The sequence below is a fragment of the Balaenoptera physalus genome (genome assembly GCF_965194825.1).
Source record: "Balaenoptera physalus genome assembly, chromosome: 12".
Lineage (NCBI taxonomy): Eukaryota > Metazoa > Chordata > Mammalia > Artiodactyla > Balaenopteridae > Balaenoptera > Balaenoptera physalus.
In genome coordinates, this window is record NC_138897.1 from 81,298,730 (window position 1) to 81,324,414 (window position 25,685).

General features: G+C 41.8%; 1 protein-coding gene across 1 annotated transcript; it reads right to left on the minus strand.

Annotated features, from left to right (window-relative positions):
- Positions 1-18,078: 18,078 nt before the first annotated feature.
- RPL6 (ribosomal protein L6) lies at positions 18,079-24,767 on the minus strand. Its single transcript, XM_082417580.1, has 6 exons — positions 23,588-24,767; positions 23,399-23,497; positions 21,471-21,614; positions 20,857-20,905; positions 19,656-19,840; positions 18,079-18,269 (listed from the first exon to the last, which is right to left on the minus strand). The coding sequence occupies exons 1-6, from the start codon at positions 23,810-23,812 to the stop codon at positions 18,117-18,119; spliced, it is 855 nt and encodes a 284-aa protein (XP_082273706.1). The 5' UTR covers positions 23,813-24,767; the 3' UTR covers positions 18,079-18,116.
- Positions 24,768-25,685: the final 918 nt, after the last annotated feature.

Below are 25,685 nucleotides of genomic sequence, written 5' to 3' on the forward strand. Positions count from 1 at the left end.
ATCCCTGGTCGGGGAACTAGATCCCGCACGCATGCTGCAACTAAGAAGCCCACATGCCACAACAAAGATCCTGCATGCTACAACTAAGACCCAGAGCAGCCTAAATAAATAAATAAATAAATAAATAAATATTTAAATTAATAAAAATAAAAAGAAGTGACTATCAAGCCATGAAAAGACATGGAAGAAACTTTAAGGCACATTACTAAGTTAGAGAAGCCAATCTGAAAAGGCTATACACTGTATGATTCCAACTATGTCATATTCTGGAAAAGGCAAAATTATGGAGATAATAAAAAGATCAGTGGTGGCTAGTGGATGCGGGAAGAGAGGGATGAGTAGGCAGAGCACAGAGGATTTTTAGGGCAGTGAAAATACTATGTACAAAACCATAATGTTGGATACATGAAATTATACATTTGTCCAAACCCATAGAATACACAACACCAAGAGGGAGCCACAGTGTAAGCTGTGGACTTTAGGGATTATGATGTGTCAGTTAGGTTCATCAGCTGCAACAAATGTACCACTCTGGAAGGGGATGTTGAAAATGGGGGAGACTATGCGTGCATGGGAGCAGGGAGTATGTGGGAAATCTCTGCACCTACTCGATTTTGCTGCGAACCTAAAACTGCCCTAAAAAATAAAGTTTTAATAAAGAATGAATGAATGAATACTTTCAAACATTAAAGTGCATACCCTTTGATCCAGCAATTCAACTTTGAAGAAGTTGTCCAAAGGAAATAATCAGACCCGTAGTCAAGGATGTACATACAAGGATGTGCAGCTCAGTATTGTTTGTAAGAGGAAAAATTATAATCAGTTTAAATATCCAACGGTGTGGGATTGGTTAACTATAATAACGGTATATCCATAACATGGAATATTATGGAGCCATTCAGAATAATGTTTATGAAGAATATTAATACAAGTGAACGTTCATGATATATTGGTGAATGGAAAAAATCAGGCTAAAGTAGTAAGGAAATTTTGAAATTTAATTGTATTTACTGTATGATTGTATTTTTAAAATTACAAGGATGTATGACTATAGGTATAGAAGGAAAGACAGGGAAGGTAGCATGTCTGATAACATTTGGGTGAATTTCAGCAGTGCATTTACAGGTAGGTGACTGGGGGATTTGTGGTTTGGGCTTTGCAATGTTTTCCAAGTTTTCTCCTAGAGCATGCACTACTTTTGAAAAAAGCAAAAAGCAAAAAAGAGAAATCTACTGAACACCTAGGAATCAAAGTATCTCCACTCATATAACCATCATACTACCCTTCCAAGTATTCATTAATAGCCCCATTTTATAAGGAACTGAGGCTCAGAATTAAGTGACTTGCACCTGCCTAGGAATTGGCAGAATTGAGATTTGAACACATAGCTGGCTCCATCCTGTACTGCCTCCCTCCCAAATAAGTAATTCATATACATTGCACTGTTAACAACAATCTCATGTGCCTTACAATGACTGTTAATTTCATTTTCATGATATTTATCCCACACTCATTTGCTAAGCTCCTAGCAGGTGTCAAATCCTGGGAGGTGTACAGAATGGAGATATTATTACCCCCACTTTCAGCTAGGAAACTGAGGCTCAGTTGGTTACTTTACTCAATATCTCACAGACAGTAAACATCATATCTCAGATGTGAACCCAGGTCTGTCTGATTCTATAATCCCAGCTTCCTTATTTTGTCTCACAACTTCCAAATCCAATGGCAACCATCAGTTTTTGAATGCTCAGGTTTTGGAATCTAAATAACCTTCCTGTGTGGCTCAAAATAAATTCTCCTCCTCATATTGTTTATATTTCAAGATCAGGAGTCTAAATGCCGAAGAAGTACAGATCTTTCTTGACCTATGATGGGATTATGCCCTGATAAACCCATCATAAGCTGAACATATCGAAAGTAGAAAGTCCCACTGAACATCATAGCTTAGCTCAACCTACCTTAAACGTGCTCAGAACACTTACATTAGCCTACAGTTGAGCAAAATCATCTAACACAAAGCCTCTTTTATAATGAAGTATTGAATATCTTGTGTAATTTATTGAATACTATACTGAAAGTGAAAAACAGAATGGTTGCATAGGTACTGAATGGTTGTAAGTATATAGGTTGTTCATCTATAGTGGAAGCTTGCTGCCACTTCCTGGCATCACGAGAGAGGATCTTACCGCGTATCGCTAGCCCAGAAAAAGATCAAAATTCAAAATCTGAGATTCAGTTTCTACTGCATGTATATCGCTTTGGCACCATGGTAAAGTCAAAAAATCTATAAGTCCAACCATCCTAGGTCAGGGACAGTCTGTAATGTCCTTCACTTCACTTAATGAAAACAGCACATATCCAAGGCTGAAAGTCTTTAGACTGCATAATGAATAGTTATTTAAATCTGAAGTTTTAAAAAGCCACTTTAGTCTTGATATGCTTACTGTTTTTATGGTATATATTGTCCCACAATTTACTTTCAACCTGTGTTCATATTTAACATGTATGTCTCATAGTATGTAGTAGGGTCTTATTTTTATTCACTCAGTCATCCTCTGCCTATTAATTTTAGTGTCTCAGTCATTAACATTTTATACAGTTATTGATATGCTTGGATTTACGTCTACCATTTTGCTGTTTTCTATTTGTCCCTTTGTGTTTTGTTTCTATGGTCCTCTTTTGATGCCTTCTTTTTGGTTATTTGAAAAACTTTTATTATGCCGTTTTAATTTATCTATTAGCCTTTCTGCAGTATCTCTTTGTATTATATTTAGGGGTTACTCTAGGGATTATAATATATGTATCTAAACTTTCACAGTCTACATAGAGTTAATATTTACCATTTTCTGTAAAATGGAAAAACCTTAAAATAATAGTCTTTTTATCGCCTCTCCAAAAAAAAATAGTTATTTAATATTTTAGCAACAGTAATTAATTAGTCATAGGACTGCATGGCTGCCACTGTACCACGATGAGGCAGCTGATGAATTAATATTTATAGAACCCCCTCTGGAAAAAGACCATTTACTGGGAATTTCTAGAACAGATCAGCAAGACAAAGAAAGTCCCTGCTCAAAAGAACTCTATGCTGGAAGCCTGGAGGCAGAGAATCCAAATTTGGTCAAGATCACACACACACACACACACACACACACACACACACACACACCCACCATGCACACAGGAAACATCCATTCATGGAATCATAGAAAGGAAAGGTTTATGGTTTATGACTTATTTTCTTCGGAATTGTCCTTTCCATTCTTCCGTTTGAGAATGGGGGCTCGGGATGGGAAAAGGATCAAGGGAAGGTGTTGGCTAGGCAACCCTCTGGAGGAAGCATGAGAAAGCAGGAAGAAGAGCTATGGGTAGATTGGACTTCAGTTTCCCCTGGGAGGCATCTCCCCAGGAGAGAGCAAGCTTGTTGATGGAGACTGTCTCCCCACTGCCCCAGCTGCTGACGCAGTGTTCACTGGCCTTGGTTCAAGCTGGGGCCCCTCTGGGATTTTGCAATATCTCTCCCTTCTGCTGGCTTTTCTGCACCAGCTGACTGTCTTAAATGAGTCTGTAATCCTTACCAGGCCCACAAAAATGCGAGTGTAGCCTGGAGATAAGTGGTCCTTGATAAGCCTTAATAGAGCTTGAAATAGCTTTAAACAAAGCAGCCATGTTAATTTTTAAAGCCTTTCAAAAAATCAAGGAAAAAAACACATGCCTACATCTGCTAAATAAATACGTGCACACACATTGACAGAACCTGTGGGGGAGACTGAGTATTTCCATCTCACTAATCACAGTCTCAAAGAGGAAGCACACACACCTACTCAAAATCTTTTTTTCCAAGTGATCTGGTCGGCCCTGTTTTCTTCTTTTTTTTAAAAAATTTATTTCAAGGACGATTCTGTCAGCTCATAGGTGAGTCTATGAGGCAGCAGAGAAAGGAAATCGGATGAAAAAGATATTTGAAAATGAAGAGGGAGAAATTCTCCTTAGAGCTCCCTTGATTACGGTAACTTAAGGGACAAGCCTCCACGGTGATGAAAAGCTCAACGATGAAAAGCCCAGCGATGAAACAGCATGACGTGCAACTGTCATTGGAGGAATCCGCACCTTGCAGCTCCGAAAGATGCCACGTCCTCTCTCGCCCCCTTGTGGACATCAGAGGCCGTACCGCACTGGAATTTCCAATTCTTACTTAACAAATTTGCAAGCACTTCCCTGCTGCAAAAACTTACATTAAAAAACGGTAGCCCTCACAAAGGAAAAGTGGGCAAAAGACACAATCTTAGAGTTTGCACAAGAGGAAAAGCAAACATTCTATGTTTTCATTCATTCAATATTCACTGAGTGCCTACTTTGTGCCGGCAAAATGTTAGGTTTGGCACTCCTCTCTAGGAAAAAGGCAGCTTCCCTCCCTCCAGAAGCTTAGGATGGGGAAGTGACTTGGAACAAGTAATTCCAAAGGGGATGAGAAGTCCAGGGACCTGATCTGAGAAATGAGGAAGGTTCCCTGAGGATGTCCTGGGGGGGGTTTTGTTGTTGATCTTTCAGTTTTTTGAGATATATAAGTGACATACAGTACTGTGTAAGTTTAAGGTGTACAGCATAATGATTTGCATACATACATCATGAAGTGATTATCACAATGAGTTTAGCGAACATCCATCATCCCATATACAAACAAAAGAAAAGAAAAAATGTTTTTTCCTTGTGATGGGAACTCTGAGGATTCACTCTCTTGACAACTTTCATATATAACATACAGAAGTGTTGATTATTAATCAGGTTGTACATTACATCCCTGGTACTTATTTATCTTATAACTGGAAGTTTGTACCTTTTGACCACCTTCATCCAATTCCCTCTCCCCCACCCCCATTTCCAACTCCCCCCTCCACAGATTTGGTAACCCCAAATCTGATCTCTTTTCCTATGAGTTTGTTCGTTTGTTTGTTTTGGAAACATAATTGACCTACAACGCTCTGTTAGTTCCAGGTTCACAACATAGTAATTCGATATTTCTTCACATTACAAAATGATCACCATGATGTCACATTTAATGCTGGTAACTGGTGTGTATGAGTTAGCTAAAGGAATGTGAGGATGGTGGGTGGGGAGATTTAGGAACCAAAGAAAAGCATTTGCATGAAATGCAGGATGTGTAGCGCTTGAATCATGGCCTTCGTGGATTTGGGTCCTACCTCCCTTGTGTGTTACCTTGGACAAGTTATTCCTCACATCTGTGCTGCATTTTCCCACCTTAAAATAGGATGATAGTAATGGTACCGACCTCATAGGGCTTTTGTGAGGATTAAATGAGTTAATACGGGCAGGACCATTAGCACCATGCCTGGAATGAAGAAGCTCTCAATACATGTGAGCTATTATTAAATGTGGCACCATTTTTTACCTATTAATTCAAAGATTTTCATTTGTACCCAGGCATGGTGAAGTTCTGGGGTAAACACACCATCTATTGCTGGTGGCACTTTAAATCAGCATGGTCTTTGGGGGAAAGCACTTTGGCCACACGTTTCCAAAAGGCATAAAAGGACCGTGCCTTTTGATCCATCGTTCCACTCCTAGAAATTTACCCATGGAAAATTTTCATCCAACAAGGAATTATTGGGGCTTCCCTGATGGCACAGCGGTTAAGAATCTGCCTGCCAATGCGGGGGACACCGGTTCAAGCCCTGGTCCGGGAAGATCCCACATGCCGCGGAGCAACCAAGCCCGTGTGCCACAACTACTGAGCCTGCGCTCTAGAGCCCGCAAGCCACAACTACTAAGCCTGCGCTCTAGAGCTCGCGTGCCACCACTACTGAAGCCCGCGCACCTAGAGCCCATGTTCCGCAACAAGAGAAGCCACTGCAATGAGAAGCCCTCACACCGCAATGAAGAGTAGCCCCTGCTCGCCGCAACCAGAGAAAGCCCACGCACAGCAACAAAGACTCAACGCAGCCAAAAATTTAAAAAAAAATAAAATAATAAACTAAAAAAAAACAAAACAAGGAGTTATTAAGTTCCTACTCTCTGCTAGGCTCTTATAACTAAGTCATAGCTCCTATCCTCAAGGAGCTTAAAATCTAATGGGGGAGAAGACAAGTAATCAGAACATATGCTGCAGGGCAAGAAGTCCTGTCAGTGATGGGACAGGTTGAGAGTACAGAGCAGGAGCAGCTGATCTGTATTTGGGGTGAGGCTTGGGGCAGGGGCACAGAAGAGCTAGAGCAGCTGTTCTCAACTGGGGGTTATTTCACCAACCCCGGGGACATTTGGCAACGTCTGGAAATGATCATTATCATCATGACTAGCGTCAGATGCGACTGACATCTAATGAGTAGAGGTCAGGGATGCTTCTAAACATCCTACAATCCACAGGACAGCTCCCCCTGCACCCAACAAAGAATTATCCAGCCCCAAATATCAATAGTACTGAGGCTGAGAAACTGATCCAAAGGGATGATCGAAATTAGTCAGGTGGGGGAAGGCTCGTAGCAGAGAGGAGCATTCCAGGGCTTCAGAAGAACATGTGCAAAATCTAAGAGGTGAGAGAGAAAAGGGTAGATTAGAGACCAGAAGAATAATAACTCATATTTGTTACTTCCCATGTGCCAGGGATGCTTCAAATATACTCACCACAACCAAACGGCATAGGCACTTCTGTAATCCCATTTTACAGATGGGGACATAAAGGCACTGAAGGAGGAAGCTCTCACAGCTAGGAAGAGGCAGAGCTGGGATCTGAACCCAGGGAAGCTCATTCTGGAACCAGTCCTCTGAACCCCAGACTAGTGCCAGAAGCTGCCTTTTCTAGCTGAAGAGTTGAAGGGCAGAGATTGTTAGGGTGTAGGGTGTAGATTGGAGAGAAATAAGGCTTGAGAGGAAAGCAGGAGTCTGATCAGGAAGGGGCTTGTTAGCTATGTTAAAGGAATTTTCCCCAAAGAGCAATGAGAAATCAGTGGAGAAATTTGAGAAGGAGAATGAGAGAACTGCCTTTGCATTTTTTTTATTTAAAAAAATTTTTTTAATTTACTATTATTATTATTTGCCTTTGCATTTTAGAAAGATCCTCTGGTTGCCTTGTGGAGAATGGCTCAGCCTATAGGCTGGATGACTACTTGGGCTGTCGAAGGAATCCAGACGTGAACTTGAACTTGGGCTTAGGTGAGTGTCTAGTGGCATGGAATGAAGTGGGTGAATTCAAAAGCACTTGAGAAGATATGGGAGTTTAGGGAGTGGCTGAGTGGGGCTATGAGGATTAAAGGCTGGGCACCTGCCTGGGAGATTTTCTTAGTTTGGTAGTGCTGTCATAACAAAGTATCACAAACTGAGCGGTTTAAACAACAGAAAGTTGTCTCACAGTTCTGGAAGCTAGAAGTCTATCATCAACAGGGTGGGTTGCTTCTGAGGGCTGTGAGGGAAGGAACTATTTCAGGCCTCTCTCCTTGGCTTGTAGCTGGCTGTCCTCTCCCTGTGTCTTCCCATTGTCTTCCCTCAATGCGGGTCTGTGTCCACATTTCCTCTTCTTATAAGGACACCAGTCTTATCGATTAGGGGCCACTGTAATGACCTCATTTTAATTTATCACCTCTGTAAAAATCCTACTCCATAACATAAGATCAGACCCTGAGGTACTGGGGGTTAGGACTTCAACATAGGAATTTGAAGGGACACAATTCAATCCATAACAGAGATGGAGCTATGATTCCCTGAAATAGGATGTTTTAGGGAAGGAAAATGAGTGGGGGAACAGAGCAGAAAACTATAATTCAAAAGAAAACAGTTGTATTCAAAAGGCTATTTATTTATAATGATGTACATTTAAATGAAATAGTATGAAGCCATTAAAAAGGATAATTAAACTTTGACAGCAATATAAACATTTATGAAATAATAGTCTATGAAGAAAATCAAAACACAGGAGTTTACCTACACTAATATGGACTACATATGTGTGCACCTAATAACTTGAAAAAAGCACAGAGGAGGAAACTGTTATGTGAGGAGAATCTGCGGGTGGATATTTTCTTTTTAATATCCTTGTCACGAAGGAATTCAATCTAAAGCAGCACTAGGACTCCAGGATCACACTTGTGGGGTTTTTTCCCCCACAATTTTAGGATTATTTTAGGCTGTGCCCTGGAAGTTACTTATTTTTATATCAGAGCTTGTTTCTTTTTCATAAAAATTTGCATTGAATGTTCTAATTAGCCAAAAAAAAAAAATCAGTAAGTTGATCCGATTCCTGCCACTGTTCACATTGCTAGGGTATTTTAGTTTTTCCTTGTCCTGCTTAAACCAGTCCTCATTTAGAGTGATCTTTCTAAAATGCAAGTGTGGGGACTTCCCTGGTGGTCCAGTGGCTAAGACTCCACGATCCCAGTGCAGGGGGCCCGGGTCCGATCCCTGATCAGGGAACTAGATCCCACATGCCGCAACTAAGATCCTGCATGCTGCAACTAAGACCTGGCGCAGCCAAATAAACAAAATTCTTTTTTTAATGAATTTTTTAAAAAATAAAAATAAAATGCAAGCATGATTATCAAGTCACTTCCTGGCCTTAAAATCCTGTAGTGAGGGGCTTCCCTGGCGGTGCAGTGGTTAAGAATCCACCTGCCAATGCAGGGGACACGGGTTCCCACACGCCGTGGAGTAACTAAGCCCGTGCCCCGCAACTACTGAGCTTGCCCACATAGAGCCCATGCTCCCCAACAAGAGAAGCCACTGCAATAAGGAAGCCCGCGCACTGCAATGAAGAGTAGCCCCCGCTCGCCGCAACTAGAGAAAGCCCACGCGCAGCAACAAAGACCCAATGCAGAAAAAATAATTAATTAATTAATTAAAAAAAAAATCCTGTAGTGATCTCTCTTGATTTCCTCTGGGGCCCCACAAAATCTTCAGGATCAGGCTCTTATTGGGCAAAGTGTCACTTCTCACAGTCCTCAACCCCTTTCCACCCACTGAACGTGCTAAAATACTTAGAGTTCACATATATCATCCCTTTTTCTGGGCTTTCCCTTTTCTGGGCTTTTGCTGTAACTTTGTGGTAGATTGGAAAATGTTCTCAATTCTTTACTTTCTCCGTTTATTAAAGTCATACATCCATACCCTTTATTATGTGACTGTACTGGGGGTTGAATAGTGTTTCCCAACTTCATGTCCACCCAGAACTTGTGAACGTGACCTTATTTGAAAACAGGGCCTTTGCAGATGTAATCAAGTTAAGATGATGTTATACTGGATTAGGGTGGACCTTAATCCAAAGACTGGTGTCCTTATAAGAGGAAAAAAAAACTTTTCTTGGCCACACCACGCGGCATGCAGGATCTTAGTTCCCTGACCAGGGATCGAACCCGTGCCCCCTGCAGTGGAAGTGCAGAGTCTTAACCACTGGACCACCAGGGAAGTCCTGAAATTTTTTTTTTAATGATAATTTTTTTTTAATTTTTATTTTTATGGAAGTATAGTTAATTTACAATGCTACGTTAGTTTTTGGTGTACAGCAAGGTGATTCAGTTATGCATATATATATTCTTTTTCATATCCTTTTCCATTATAGGTTATTACAAGATATTGAATATAGTTCCCTGTGCTATACAGTAGGACCTTGTTGTTTATCTATTTTATATATAGGAGTTTATATCTGCTAATCCCAAACTCCTAAATTATCCCTCCCCAACCTTTTCCGTTTGGTAACCATAAGTTTGTTTTCTATGTCTGTGAGTCTGTTTCTGTTTTGTAAATAAGTTTACTTGGATCATATTTTAGATTCCACATATACATGATATCATATGATACTTGTCTAAGAAGAGGGAAATTCGGACACAGAGATACAGAGGAGCCATAGAGGGAAGACCACATGATGATTGAGGCAGAGACTGGAGTGACGCTTCTACAAGACAAGAAACACTGAGGTTGGTGGGCAACTACCAGAAGCTAGGAGAGAAGGATAGAATACATTCTCATTCGGAGCCTCTGGAAGGAATCAACCCTGCTGACACCCTAAAGTTGGACTTCCAGTCTCCTGAACTGTGAGACAATGGATTTCTGTTGTTTTAAGCCACCCAGTTTGTCGTACTTTGTTACTTCAGCCTTGGGAAGCAAATACAGGGTCTTTCCCAAACTTCCCATCAGAGCAGGCGGAGTAAATTTCCCTGCCCCATAAAGCTGGGCTTGGCCTTGTGACGTGCTTTGGTCAATGGCATTTTAGCAGACGTGATGTGGGCAGAGGTCAAATATTCTTGTTCAGTTTGGCATCTGTCAAGAAAAGCACACACTCCGGGAGCTGCTGGTCCCAGAATTGGACATGTGGGGAGGCCTGAGCCACCAGCCTGGAGCCAAGCCCTGCAGATCTCATCCTTGAAGAAGAGCCAACCCACAGACTCTGGACGGGTCAACTACATGCTTGTTATTATCAGCCACTGAGTTTTTAACCCTAAGTCCCTAGTGCCAGGCATGGTGCTTAAAGTAGCTGCTTTGTAAAGGCTTCTTAGTGCTAAATGACTTTGAAGATGCCTTACAAAAAAAGTTCACACATGAATTCACAATGTCGTATCACCTTTTGCAGCCGCTGCAGGCTCCCTCTGCTCCCACCCCTCATCTGCTTCTTTACCTCACCTCAAGCCAATGTCAATCTTGATCGAAGAAAGTCACCCTGGTTTCTTTCCAGTTCTTTACCACTTGTACAACTGTTCCTACTCCGGGCCTTTGCACATGCTGTTCCCTGGCCTAGATTGCACTTCCCACCTATTTCACTTGGCAAACTCCTATTCATCCTTCAGGTCTCAGCTACCTCATAGGGAAATTCCTTGGCTCCCCCAAACATGACAAATCCTCCTGTTTCTCAATCTCTTTGCACACTATACTTTTTCTTAGTTGTACCTATCTTAACTGCAATTAAATAATTATTAATAAAAATTTAGATGCCTGTCTCTTTTGTTAGACTGTATACATTAAATGTATTTTTAAATATATTAAATACTTATATATTTAACCAAATACTTATATATTAATTAATGCTTATATATTTAAATACATATATATTAAATATTACATATTAAACTCTTTTTTTACGTTTTTTTAATGACTTTCTCATATTTTTTATTTATTTGTTTTTTGGCCATGCTGTGGGCACCGTGCAGTATGTGGGATCCTAGTACCCCGACCAGGGATCGAACCTGCGCCCCCTGCAGTGGGAGTTCAGAGTCTTAACCACTGCACCACCGGGGAAGTCCTTATATTAAATTCTTAATGCCACTGAACTATATACTTAAAATGTTTAAAATGGTACATTTTGTTATATATAATTTACCACAATAAAACAATTCTAAAAAAAAAGTATATACTTTGCTTAGCAAATAGTCAGGACCACATCATTTGCCATTATTAGCATATTGATTATCTGAAAAGTAAATGAATAAGCAGCAAAATTAGGATTCAAATCCAAGTCCATTGGATCCCCAAAGCTGTAACTTTAACCTCTACACCATTTTCAATTGACCTGCACTCAATGAATATTTTTTGAATGAATTATTCCACACCCTCTTTTCCCAAAGAAATTCCAATTTTATACTTGTACAATCTATGGGGAAATTCAGAACATGGTTACCTTTCCTTACAAGAATTTTCCACTTTGACACTGTTTTTATTTTGAATTATATACATGGAAGGTAGCACTGGGGTCTGTTCAACACTTAGAGCTTCTAGGGGACTTCCCTGGCAGTTCAGTGGTTAAGACTGCACTTCCAGTGCCGGGGGCGTGGGTTGGATCCCTGGTCCGGGAACTAAGATCCCACAAGCCTCGAGGTGTGACCAAAAAACAAACAGAGGAACAAACCACTTAGAGCTTCTAAAGGTGAGAATCAGGCCTTGGAATGGAGCAGCAACCCTCCCCAAACCCTTGTAACCAGAGCTTGGCAGGTGGTGTAGGCTAAATAATAGTCCCAAAGTATGTCCCTGTCCTAACCCCTCAAATCTGTGGATATTATCAATACTTTATATGGCAAAAGGTACTTGGCAGATGTGATTAAGTTAAAGACCTGATAAAAATATATTTGGTCTTTGTCCTGGGTTCCTGACACAGAGCTCCTAAAGCCCATGAAATTTCCTGAGTGATGGGAGCGTCTTTTGTTATTCATAAGGAGTTCTTTTTTAAACTTTATTTTTTTTGGCTACATTGGGCCTGTTGCCGGGCGGGCTTTCTCTAGTTGCGGCGAGCGGGGGCTTCTCTTCGTTGTGGTGCGTGGGCTTCTCATTGCGGTGGCTTCTCCTGTTGTGGAGCATGGGTCTAGGCGCGTGGGCTTCAGTAGTTGTAGCATGTGGGCTCAGTAGTTGTGGCTCTCGGGCTCTAGAGCACAGACTCAGTAGTTGTGGTGCACAGGCTTAGTTGCTGCATGGCATGTGGGATTTTCCCAGACCAGGGCTCGAACCCATGTCCCCTGCACTGGCAGGCAGATTCTTAACCACTGCACCACCAGGGAGGCCCCAGGACCTCTTTTTGATCACACCTGAGTTTATGTTAATGAGGTGACTTAGGTTAGGGACCCCTAGCTGGCCACCAGAAAGACCAAGGGATTAGAAGGTTGGAACTTCCAGCCCTACCCAGACTTAAGGGAAGGTGGGGAAGGGGTGGTAGTGCTGGTGATTAAGCTCCATAAATACTTGAACAAGATTTGATGAGCTTCTTGGTTGGTGAACACATCAAGAGGTGCTGGGAGGGTGGTGCACCCAGAGAGGGTATGGTGCTCCAGGCACCACCCTTACCTTGCCCTATTTTTCTCTTCCATTTGGCTGTTCCTGAGTTGTACCCTTTATAGCAAACTGGTGAATGAATGTAAGTAAAGTGTTTCTCTGAGTTCTGTGAGCCATCATAGCCAATTATCAAACTTGAGGAGGGAGTCGTGGGAACCCTCCATGTGTAGCCAAGTCAGACAGAAGTGTGGGTAACCTGGGGACCCAGTACTGGTGATTGGCATCTGATGTGAGGGGCAGTCTTGTGGGACCGAGCCCTTAACTTGTGGGGTCCATGCTTACCCCGGGTAGGTAGCATTGGAATTGAATTGTAGGACATTCAGTAGGTATCTGCAGAGAACTGGAGAATTGCTTGGTGTGGAAAACCCACACATTTTGGTGTCATAAGTATTGTGAGTGGAGAAACTGATCTTCACAGGGAGATACCCTGAATTATCCAGTTGGGATGTAATCACAATGGTCTTTATAAGAGATCTAGGATCAGAGGAAGAAGGTGATGTGAAGACAGAAGCATTTGCACTGGCGTACCTAGGAGGAAGGGATCGCAAGTCAAGGGGTATGGGTGGCCCCTCACTACCAACAGCTTGACATTAGCCCACTGAAACTGATTTTGGACTTCTGACCGCCAGAACTGTAAGAGAATGTATCTGTGCTGCTTTAAGCCATAGACTTTGTGGTAATTTGTTACAGCAGCAACAGGAAAACTAAAGAGGTATTTGGATGCTAAGGAAGTAGGATCTCAGGCACGAGGTTCCCAGCCTTGTCCGCAACAAGCAGTCCTGCCCTAAGTATTGCACAGATGCACCAGAGCTGTAGGAAGCAGGTGCAATGGAAAGGAGGACATCTCCAAGGTAGGGATATGGATTCCACCTCTGGAACCTTGCTAAGGGACTAGTGCAGTGGTTCTAAGTATGATCTGGGAATCCTTAGCATCCCTGAGGTTCTTAAAATGAACCCATGAAGTGAAATCCATTTATCATGCTGCTACTAAGACACTGTCTTTTCACTTTCGTTCTCTCATGAGTGTTGAATAGTTTCTAGAGACTGCAGGACATAATATGTGATAATGCAACAGACTGAACGTAGAAGCACATATGAGAAGTCAGCTCTATTAAGCCAGATATTAAGCAATTTGCAAAAATGTAAAACAATGCCATTCTTTTTGTTTTGGAAAATGTTTTTCACAATAATATTGCATTAACATGGAATGGTTTGTTGTCATTTAAAAACAAATCTTTTAATAACTATTTGGTCTTGATATGGTAAGTATCAATAGACATATAACCCACATAAACAAAAAACTTTCATATCTTCAATAATTTAAGACTGTAAAGGGCTCCTGAGACCAAAAAAAATTGAGAACCACTGCTTAATGTACAGAAAGATTTCTTGTGGCCAATTTTACAATCTACCACATAATTTTTTTTATCAAAATGAGATACTATGTACTTTTTTTACATGACTTTTTTTTGTATATTTGTGATTATTTCAAGATTCCTAGAAGTGGAGTCTTGATACATATTATAAAGTTGCTGTCTTGAATATTCTGCCCATCTATATTCCACAAGCAGTGCATGAATGTTCAACAAATCTTCAACAACATGAAGTGTTAAAATGTATTTTGCTAATCTTAATAGGTAAGAACTATCTCATTTTAAATGTACATTTCTTTACTAGGGAAACGATCTTTTTTCGTAAATACTAGTAATATATATGTCTTCTTTTGTGAATTACCTTTTTGTCTATCAAGATTTTAGTCTTTTTCTTACCAATCTGAATTTTTAACAATTTATATTTTGTGGGTATCAATCTTGTCGGTTTTTTTTTTTGGGCCGCGCCACACAGCTTGTGGGATCTTAGTTTCCCGACCAGGGATCGAACCTGTGCCCCCTGTGGTAGAAGCTCGGCGTCTTAACAGCGGGACCCCAGAGAAGTCCCTTCTTAACAGTTCTTATGCAGCTACTTCACTCTTCGTAACACTACATCATACTCCAACGTATGGATGTAAACTACTGATCCCCTACTGATGGAACCTTTGGTGCTGCAATGAACATTCTTGCATATACTTAAGAACTGGTGTGAATCTGCAGGAAAAACAAACCTTACTTTTCAACACCCTGAAGGTAGCTCTAACCCTAAGCTCACAGACACTGATAAATCACAATACCTTTTCTTTATCATAACAAATACATCTGTCAAATGGACCAGATGCTTGCATTGGCCTGAGCAATGTTTCCTTGCTCCTGGGTAACCTACTTGACAAGTCAAATTATCATTACTATTTAGTAGGGGCCAGTCACATGGTAGGAAGGGCAGTTCAACATACAGGGTGTGCAAAAGCTATGAAGCAGGCAAAACAGCCCAATTTGAGGAAATAAAAGAAACTTAATATGGTGAGGGGCAGAGTAAAAATGAGTCAACTGGAGAAATGGGCCAATCAGAGGACTCGTGGCCATAATTTTGGAGCCAAACCTTAGAGTGATAAGGAGCCACTTGAAGGGCTTTAGTCAGAAGTGATGTTGGGATTTGTTTCAAAAAATGCATCAGAACCTATCACTACATACCTATCAGTACAAACTTACTGGAACCATTAGAATTAAAAAAGACAATCATGGGAATGTCATGTACAGCATGATGACTATTGTTTTTTTTTTTTTAAAGTATTTTTTTTAAACGTTTAATTAATTTATTTATTTATATTTATTTTTGGCTGTGTTGGGTCTTCGTTTCTGTGCGAGGGCTTTCTCCAGTTGCGGCGAGCGGGGGCCACTCTTCATCGCGGTGCGCAGGCCTCTTTCTGTCGCGGCCTCTCTTGTTGCGGAGCACAGGCTCCAGACGCGCAGGCTCAGTAGTTGTGGTTCACGGGCTTAGTTGCTCCGCGGCATGTGGGATCTTCCCAGACCAGGTATCGAACCCGTGTCCCCTGCACTGGCAGGCAGATTCTTAACCACTGCGCCACCAGGGAAGCCCGATGACTATTGTTAATAACACTATATTGTATATTTAAAAGTCATTAAAAATAGATCTTAAAAGTTCTATAAGTTCTTATCACAAGAAAAAAAAATTTTTATAACTATGTATGGTATTGCGTGTCAACTAGACTTACTGTGATCATTTTGCAATATATACAAATAACAAATATGCTGTACACCTAAAACTAACCTGTCAATCATACCTCAATTAAAAAAAAAAACAAAAAACCTGAAAATAGCCAGTGCTGAGAAGGAAGTGGAATAACTGTAACTGTTACACATTGCTGGGATACAAAATGGGTTTGAAACTTTCTTACAAAGTTAAACTACACAACCCAGCCAATCCTACTTGTAAGTATTCTAACCCAAGAGAAATGAAAACATATGTCCACACAAAACCCTGTATGTGAATGTTTATAGTGGCTTTATTCATAATCTCCAATAATTATAAACCACCCAAATATCTTTCAATGGGTATTATTTTAGAATAAACAGTGACATATTGATACAATAGAATGCTGACTGACAATAAAAAGAACTACTGAACCATTAACGTGAACAAATGTCACAGATATTATGCCACAAAACATATTACATGATGTTCTGGAAAAGACAAAACTAGAAAAACAAAAATTTGATCAGTGGTTACTAGGAGTGGGAACTGACTTTTGGAAGGAACTCTGGTGGTGCTTCCCAAACTGCACAGATGCCACAGCACTGCACACAAAAAAATCAATTTTACCAAATGTAAATTATCAATAAAACCAACTTTAAAAACCCATCAGTGGCGGCTTCGCTGGTGGCGCAGTGGTTGAGAATCTGCCTGCCAATGCGGGGGACACGGGTTCGAGCCCTGGTCTGGGAGGATCCCACGTGCCGCGGAGCTACTGGGCCCGTGAGCCACGACTGCTGAGCCTGCGCGTCTGGAGCCTGTGCTCCGCAACAAGAGAGGCCGCAATCGTGAGAGGCCCGTGCACCGCGATGAAGAGTGGCCCCCACTTGCCACAACTAGAGAAAGCCCTCGCACAGAAACAAGGATCCAACACAGCCATAAATAAAAAAATCAATTAATTAATTAATTAATAAAATTTTAAAAAAGATTGGGTTGGCCAAAATGTGCCTTTGGTTTAAAAAAAAAAAAAAAACCCATCAGTGATTTTTCACCTATCTATTGCCAAAAACCCAAGTCTAATGACCCATCATTTTAGGGAGCCTGTAGGGTAACAGGCACTCTTATACATGAGTATAAATTGGTACAACCTCCATGGAGGGCAGTTTGGCACCATCTACCAAAACTGCCTAAATCCTTTGACTCAGCAAAAAGCTACTTCTTACCTGGTGCTTGCCCATCTGTATGCACACCGCAAATTACTCACTACATCGCACTCCGTTACCCAGCACTTTCTGAAAGTTTGCTTTAACCGAAAGAACTTCATTCGTACCTGTCTTTGTTAACTGGAAAAAAATCAAGATTTTCACTTTAATGAAAAGAGGCAAAGGGGGAAAACAGCGGTTTGTTTTGCAGAGAGCCACTAGAGATGGCAGCATGTCTGGGCAATGGGAGTGGCACCACCAAACTCCTTCCCTGGAACTACACTCTGGCATCTCAGCATCCAGAGCCATCACTTTGAACTGTGAGCATCTGTGTTTTATCCCATTTTATGCCTCTGTTAGCAAGATGGGTCATAAGGTAATTTCTTCACTTTATGCCATTTTGGCTTGCAAAAGGTTTCAGAAGCATACTCTACTTTTGGATAGCAGGGGAAACCTGTATAATTACAAATGATGGAAACCCAAATATCCATACAATGCACTACTACACTATGCAGCAGTAAAGATGGACATGTCCTATGGAATAATCAAATTCATTTGTTATCGATATAACAGCATGTACTGCACATGGGGTTTTTGGTTAAAAACGGGGAAAGGTAAATAATTATACTAATTTGTTGTGTATGCTTTAAGAAACTAGATACACAAGAAACTAATAGTAATGACTATGGAGAGAGGCTGAATTGGGCAGAAATGGATGTTAAGTCATGGAAAGGGAGGAAAGTTTGTGGCCTGAGAGCCCACAGTTGTTTCTTATCCATGTACAGTTAGTACTGACCTGTTCAGTGATGGCTGGGGAAATGCCACTGCTTTGTATTGGTAGGTGCTGGGTGAAAAAGCTGAGAAGACACTTAGGAAGCTAAGAATGTTGATCCAAAGAGGGGGTTCCACTGCAGCTGACAGCACTCCCCTCCAGTCCCACTCCTCTTAGTAGAGGCTAGCATCCCATCAAGTTAGCTGAGTCATACCACACCTCCAGGCATATTTAAAAAAAAGAAAAAGAAAAAAGACACAAAGGAAATGGACCGGAATTATTTAATTAGGTTCTTTGTAAGAAGTTTAGAACACTACTTTGTGAGGATAAATTCCGTTTGTAAGAGCAAACACAGAGCGGAGGTAGCCCTGGAGCTGAGGAACAGCTTTGATTCTTCGCAGAATTTGTGAGTCCACAGCTTTCTGATCAACCTTCCGCTGCTCTGTAATCTCGTATTTCTAAAGAAAAAGAAAAATCATAAAAAAAAAAAAAAGGGCACAAGTACCAAACTCCACATTAACTAAGAAATCCTACATCACAAGTACTCAATCCCAGGAATATTTAGAAGGCAATTTTTTAAAATTAATTAATTTATTTTTATTTCTAGTTGTGTTAGGTCTTCGTTGCTGCGCACAGGCCTTCTCTAGTTGTGGCGAGCGGGGGCTGCTCTTCATTGTGGTGCAGGGGCTACTCTTCATTGTGGTGCGGGGGCTACTCTTCACTGTGGTGGCTTCTCTTGTTGCGGAACACGGGCTTAGTTGCTCCGCGGCAAGTGGGATCTTCCCGGACCAGGGCTAGAATCCGTGTCCCCTGCATTGGCAGGTGGATTCTTAACCACTGCGCCACAAGGAAAGTCCCTAGAAGTCAATTTTGATAATCCTCTCCTTGGAGGGCTGTGAAATACAACCTATTTTTAATATAATAATAGCAACCCTTGGGCTTCCCTGGTGGCGCAGTGGTTAAGAATCCACCTGCCGGGCTTCCCTGGTGGCGCAGTGGTTGAGAATCTGCTTGCCAATGCAGGGGACACGGGTTCGAGCCCTGGTCTGGGAAGATCCCACATGCCGCGGAGCAACTAGGCCCGTGAGCCACAATTACTGAGCCTGCGTGTCTGGAGCCTGTGCTCCGCAACAGGAGAGGCCGCAACAGTGAGAGGCCCGCGCACCGCGATGAAGAGTGGCCCCCACTTGCCGCAACTAGAGAAAGCCCTCTCACAGAAACGAAGACCCAACACAGCCATAAATAAATAAATAAATAAAAATTAAAAAAAAAAAAAAAAAAAAAAAAAAAGAATCCACCTGCCAATGCAGGGGACACGGATTCAAGCCCTGGTCAGGGAAGATCCCACAGGCTGTGGAGCAACTAAGGCCATGCGCCACAAGTACTGAGCCTGCGCTCCAGAGCCCATGCTCGGCAACAAGCGAAGCCACCACAATGAGAATCCCACGCACCACAACAAAGAGTAGCCCCCACTCGGCACAACCAGAGAAAAGCCCACATACAGCAATGAAGACCCGATGCAGCCAGAATTAAAATAAATATATTAAAAAAATACTAAAAATAGCAACTCTTATCCTTTTGTCTACTTTAATACCCAAAGGATAAATGATCGTAAATTCCCAACAGAACAGTAGTTCATGGAGTTTCACTAAAACCTCAGGATTCTGAGTTGAGCTCCTAGCTGCCATTAAGAACTACTGAATTTAGCAGAATCTGGAAAAATATTTCCCAGATAGTCCTCATTATTTACAGCTTTTCTTTTTCCAACAATTCTTAACCTTGTTTATTTTCACTCCCAAGTAGGAGAGCCAGAGCTATTAGAGGCAAAGACTGAAATAGCTTACCTCTCTCTCTGTGTCGAAGATCTCACCTTCCTGGTGCCTGGGCTTACGCAGTTTCTTCTTCTTGAAATAAGCATCAGTGAGATGTTCTGGGATTTTCACACCACTGATATCAATTTTGGTGGAAGTGGCAATGACAAATTTCTGGTGTGTTCTCCGCAGAGGAACTCGATTGAGGGACAGAGGCCCTAAGGGGGGAAAATATAGTGAGGGGAAAGGGAATGCAAAGATTCAAGAACTGACTGGATTTGAAGAAACCTGTTGAAGTTCTAACTTTTCTCTGGATCCAAAGAAATTCCAAACTGCTTTCTACTGTCAGCATCAAGGCTTTTTTCAAGATCTGTTTGTCCAAGGTTCCCCCAACCCTCAAATTTTAAGTTACCCAGATTAGGAGAGAGCATAGTCGCTTATAGAGGTTGGTCAAAAATCACTGGTCCTTGAGGACAAATTTAAACTGAGCACCGTTTTTTGGAGTAAACAGTTCACTTTTCCCCTATCCAGGAACTCCATCCTGGTGCCAAGTGGCAGACCAATTACAAGTCTTATGAAGGATGCATTCTTTGGAGTTAGTAGCCAACCATTCTGCATTTTAGGTGGCATTTATAGCTGGTGATATGTTGCCATGCAAACTTTAAATACCTGCTTCTTCAGAACTCCCGTGTACATAAGGCAATGAAATCAGGCAAAGAATCTCATGACACTGAAACTTCTATTTAGGTGGGAGCAAAGTGTATACTTCAAGCATTTAAAAACTAATGCTTCAGGACTTCCCTGGTGGTCCAGTGGGTAAGACTCTGCGCTCCTAATGCAAGAGGCCCAGGTTCGTTCCCTGGTCAGGGAACTAGATCCCACAAGCATGCCACAACTGATCCCGCATGCCACAATGAAGATCCCACATGCCACAACAAAGACCAGGCACAGCCAAAATAAATATTAAAAAAAAATTTTTTTTAAATAAAAACACAACCTTCAAAAGAGTAAATCCTAAGTTTTCATCACAAGGAAAAAAGTTTTTTCTTTTATCTAAATGTGAAGATGGGTATTGAACCTATTGCGGTAATTATTTCACAATATGTATAAACCAAACCATCATGTTGTACACCTTAAACTCGCAAGAGTGATGCATATAAATTATATCTCAGTAAAACTGAAGGTGGGGAGACCTGCAAATTTCAGAGTATATTAAATCCAAGGATCTTCTTACCAGTCACAAGTAGCAAGCCACTGCTCAGCTGCTTCAGGAAAATGACCCTCTGTAGATTAAAAAGAAATGCTAGATGGTTCCACAAATTAGAAACTGACTTCTGAATTAATCAAATCACAGGTTCCTAAATTTGGTAAAAAAGGAAATTTCTACATATGTATGCGTGCAGCAGTTCTGGAAGTAACTTACCAAACTAATAACAGGGGTGACTCTAGGATACGAGCAGTACTTTTGTATGCTTGATTTTTAATGAGCAGCCACTACTTTTAACATTAAAAAAAACTAATACCCTTTAACTCAGTAATTCTATCCCTGCAAATCCATCCTAAGAAGTTAACTCAAATACATAAACATTTTTGGGTACAGGGACATCTGAATCACTTGTAACAAGTAGTATTACCAATGACAGGAAATGGTAATGAGTTGTTGTCTATTATTGACTAAACACGTTATGATAGTGACTGGGTTGTTGGTTTTGTTATGGGTCACTCTCACCTCTCCCACAGAACCTCTTGCTACTAACTGCAGTTAACACAGGTAAACAAATCCTATCCAGAGCGCAAACTTATTAGGATCAAGTACTCCAGGTATCTCAAGCGTCATGCTCTGCTCACCTTGCCTCTGTGGCGCCCAGTGAGGATAATCAGAACGGTCCCAGGAGTGATGCTAGCGCGCAGTTTTCTCACATGCTTACTGAAGGGTTTTTTGCCGTGACTCAACAGCTTTCGAGGCACATCTTCAGTAGGATAATACCTAGGCTGGAGAGAGGCCATAGGTCCAAATTATTTAAATAATCTAATCAAGTCAGTAGAGCTGGTTGTGAGGTCAGTGAAACCTTCACTACAATCTTGTAGTTACTTGAAACACTTTATTCACATTATTGCATTTTCACTTCTAAGATTTTAAAGGTAGAAAAGGCCAACGCTGCTTCAATAGCTTTACATGCAAAACATAGGGTGGAATCCATTTAACTGAAGGAGCTGTGTCCAAGCAAAGAGGGAAAGCATCAAGCAAGTTACCTTTATAAATTTGGAATAAACCAAACTTTAGAGATTACATGGCAAGCTATCATTATACACTGTTGTGTAGCAGTGATTCTTAAGCTTTTCTGGGGTCCCTGACCCTCTGGGGTCCCTACTTCTCCAGAAACACACGCCTGACATAATTCTGTATGTTATGAAAAAGGCATGGCTTGTTTTCCAACTCAAATTAAGTGTGTTCATATGCTTCACATTAACATGCATCACTTCCATCTTAACCACAAAGAATAAATTGTATAAAACCATACACATTAGTTTAGAGCAAGACTGCCAGTTCATTTATTGTAAAAATAAGACCCCACACAGGACTTCCCTGGTGGTGCAGTGGTTAAGAATCCGCCTGCCAATGCAGGGGACACGGGTTCGAGCCCTGGTCCAGGAAGATCCCACATGCCGCGGAGCAACTAGGCCCGTGAGCCACAACTACTGAGCCTACATGCTACAACTACTGAAGCCCCCGCGCCTCGAGCCTGTGCTCCACAGAGAAGCCCCCGCAATGAGAAGCCCGCGCACCGCAACTAAGAGTAGCCCGCATGCAGCAACGAAGACCCAATGCTGCCAAAAATAAATAAATACATTTTAAAAAAAGACCCCACACAAAGACTCTTTCGCTTATGACAAGTAACTCATGATAATCTATTTCTAACTGTATCATTTTAGTGGACGGTCTTGCTTTTACCACAAACATTAATACCTAATAGAAGAATCAGCTCACAAAACCCGTAACAAGAAGGAATCAAAGCGCCATTTTCCCTCTGGTGCAGTAATATTCAACTGTGAAGAGTGTAATACATCTGGAACAGTCCCATAATGGAAATCACAGAGCAAACCTTTATTTTTCACAGAGAAAATGCTGGGTCTTGTGCATGGTAAAGAGAGGCCAAGAAACACCCACTCTAGTGGACAAATGTTCTACAGGCCTGGCCGCATCCTAGGCTCTATGCATGGTAAGTCTCACAAAAACCCTGTGAGTCAAAACTTTTTCCCCATTTTACAAGAAACAAAAGCACAGAAAAGTAACTCTACTTAAGAACAGTAAATAATAAAGCCAAGTTGCAAACCCAGAACTATCCTCCATTAATAATCTTCTGGTAAACATACACTTCTAAAACCTGAGCACACACACAAAAATCCTCACAGGAGGGCTTCCCTGGTGGCACAGTGGTTAAGAATCTGCCTGCCAATGCAGGGGACACGGGTTCGAGCCCTGGTCTGGGAGGATCCCACATGCCGAGAAGCAACTAAGCCTGTGTGCCTCAACTACTGAGCCTGCGAGCCACAACTGCTGAAGCCCACGCACCTAGAGCCCGTGCTCTGCAACAAGAGAAGCCACCGCAATGAGAAGCCCATGCACCACAAAGAGGAGCAGCCCCCACTCGCCGCAACTAGAGAAAGTCTGAGCGCAGCAACCAAGACCGAACGCAGCCAGAAAAAAAAAAAAAAAAAAATCCTCACAGGATTCAAGCTTCAACACCCAAATTACAATCTCCTCCAAATCTTACCATTTTGCGAAGTTTAACCACCCGGGTACCACCATTCTTGTCACCACCAACTGGTTTTGTGACAGTAGCAAGAACCTTCACCTTCTTTTTCTTTTCAACCTAGCAGGACACAGATGCGTCAAAAAGTCAAAGGCAGACAAACATTTTAATGTTCAGACATAACACTCAGGGCTTCCCCTCATCCCTTACCTTGGATTTAGCTGCTGAATACTTCCTCTTGTACAAGGCCTTCCTGGAATACATAGCCGATCGGGAATATCTGCCAATTCCTCTGACCAGGACAGGGTTTCGGCTGCAGTGGGGCTTCCCCTTCTTAACCTGCTTCACCTTTTTAGCCTTGCCACCAGCATCAGCCTTCTTGGCTTCAGGTTTTTTCTCCTTAGTATCTGGCTTCTCAGCCTTTTCACCCGCCATCTACCAATACATATATTTTTAAAAAGGCATTTCACCAATTATCTCATAGCTATACATCGACAGGCCTCCCAGACTACAAGTCCCCATCCTCCCTCTCCATCCTTTACATCCCTCCCACTATAAGATATAGGCCTTCCTCCAAATCGCCACACATCTGCAACAACATCCATAAATGGTTCACTTTTGGGTTGTCTCCCCAATACAGTATAACCTTCTTGACGATTTGAATATATCTCACTACTATTATTTGTTTGCTACATATATTTAGAGGTCAAAAGTCCCTATTCCATTATTTCTGTTTTACGAATTAGAAATCCTAGACTTAGCTTTAACAATCTCCACAGCCAGGAGGCAGCGAGGCTGGAACTTGAAACCGTTTGCTTTCAGGACTTTTGCTCTTATCAGACTGTCTCACTCAAGAAATTCCGTTTAGGAGGCGAAAACACACACACACAAATGGCCCAAACTCAGGCCAAACTGAAAAAAGCGCAAAGCCCAGGAGGCGACTTCCGGCCGCGGACGTGGGGAGACGGGAAAAGTTGCATTTGTCCTCAGCCTCAAATCCACAACGTGGCGGAGACAAGCTCGGCGTCGTCTTTTGGAACCCAGGTCCGGGATTCAGAGCGCGCGCCGCCGCCCTTGTCCCTGCTGCCCCACTGGACCCCTACGGATCCCTGGAGGGGCCCTGTTTCCCCGGCCCAGGAGGGTGGCGGGCAACCGGAGCCCCGGAGCCTCTGCAGCATTCCACCTCACACTGTTCATGCCCCAAAGCACCCTCTTCGTGCCCCACCGTAAACCCAAGCAAGAGAAATGAAGCGTCTGGGAGGCCTCCCAAATGGCCCTGAGCGTGTCCGACCCCTGCAGTTGTCGACTTGATACCCTGCTGGTTAGGATGGCGAAGGATTGGGATCCTGAAATCGAGTCTTGCGGAGAGGCCACGCCATTCTTACCTTGCAAGATGGGAAAAAGAACTAACGCCCCAGCTTCCGGTCTATAAGCAATCACGGGAGGTGTCGTCTCACTTCCTTCCGGGTCAGGGGCATCATGGGAAATGTAGTTTTTCCTCGTTCGTACTGTATACAGAACTAATTTTCTCAATAGGAGGCGAAAGCGGAGAACTTTTTTCTGAAAATGCTTCATTTTATAGACCAATAGAATTCTCAAAGTACTTTTGGGAACCGGCATAAAGTTGAAACTTTTTATATTTGCTTACCTGTGCTATACAGTAGGAAAAAAGCTAGAATTTAAAATGAATAAAATATATTCCTGTTCTGAAGAACACACATTCAAGGGAAAAGCAAACAGGTAAATTAATAATTGTAAGTTATTTCTTCTGGGAGATTTAGGAAAGTTTTGCAGAAGAGTTTGTTTTTGTGTTGGATTTGGAATAATAGATACAAATTTGGCAGATGAAAGTGGCAATTGGAACAGTAAATGCAAGAGGCATGGAGGCATCAAATAGCATGGTTGTTCATTCCCTCTACAAGCATTTCTGGCCACTTTGTACTCTGTTTCTTCATTTCTAAAATGGAGATAACCATATCTACCTCACAGGGTTTTTGGGAAGATTAAATAAGTTAACGTACATAAAATCACTAAGAATGGTATTTGATGCATGGTAACGGCTAAATAAATGTTAGTTCTTGTTGTCACCACCACCAGCATCACCATCTACATCATGGTTGTGGATGATGTAATGGAGCAGGACCCTGTGGGATCTTACTATGTGCCAAATATTCTGCTAAAATTTATACACCAGGGATAAATAAGAGCAATGCTGTATGCTATGTGCTATGTACCTAGAACTGTTCTATGAGCCTTGCTTTATTTTATTTAAAAAATAAATTCCAAAAATTCTATAGAGGATACCATT

Coding starts and splice junctions, on each gene's coding strand:
- RPL6 (XM_082417580.1), bottom strand. CDS start 23,812: ATGGCGGGTGAAAAGGCTGAGAAGCCAGATACTAAGGAGAAAAAACCT. Junction 19,841..20,856: donor TGGCTTGCTACTTGTGACTG/GTAAGAAGATCC, acceptor TTCCCCCCTTAG/GGCCTCTGTCCCTCAATCGA. Junction 18,270..19,655: donor TCTTCGACACAGAGAGAGAG/GTAAGCTATTTC, acceptor CTTTTTCTTTAG/AAATACGAGATTACAGAGCA.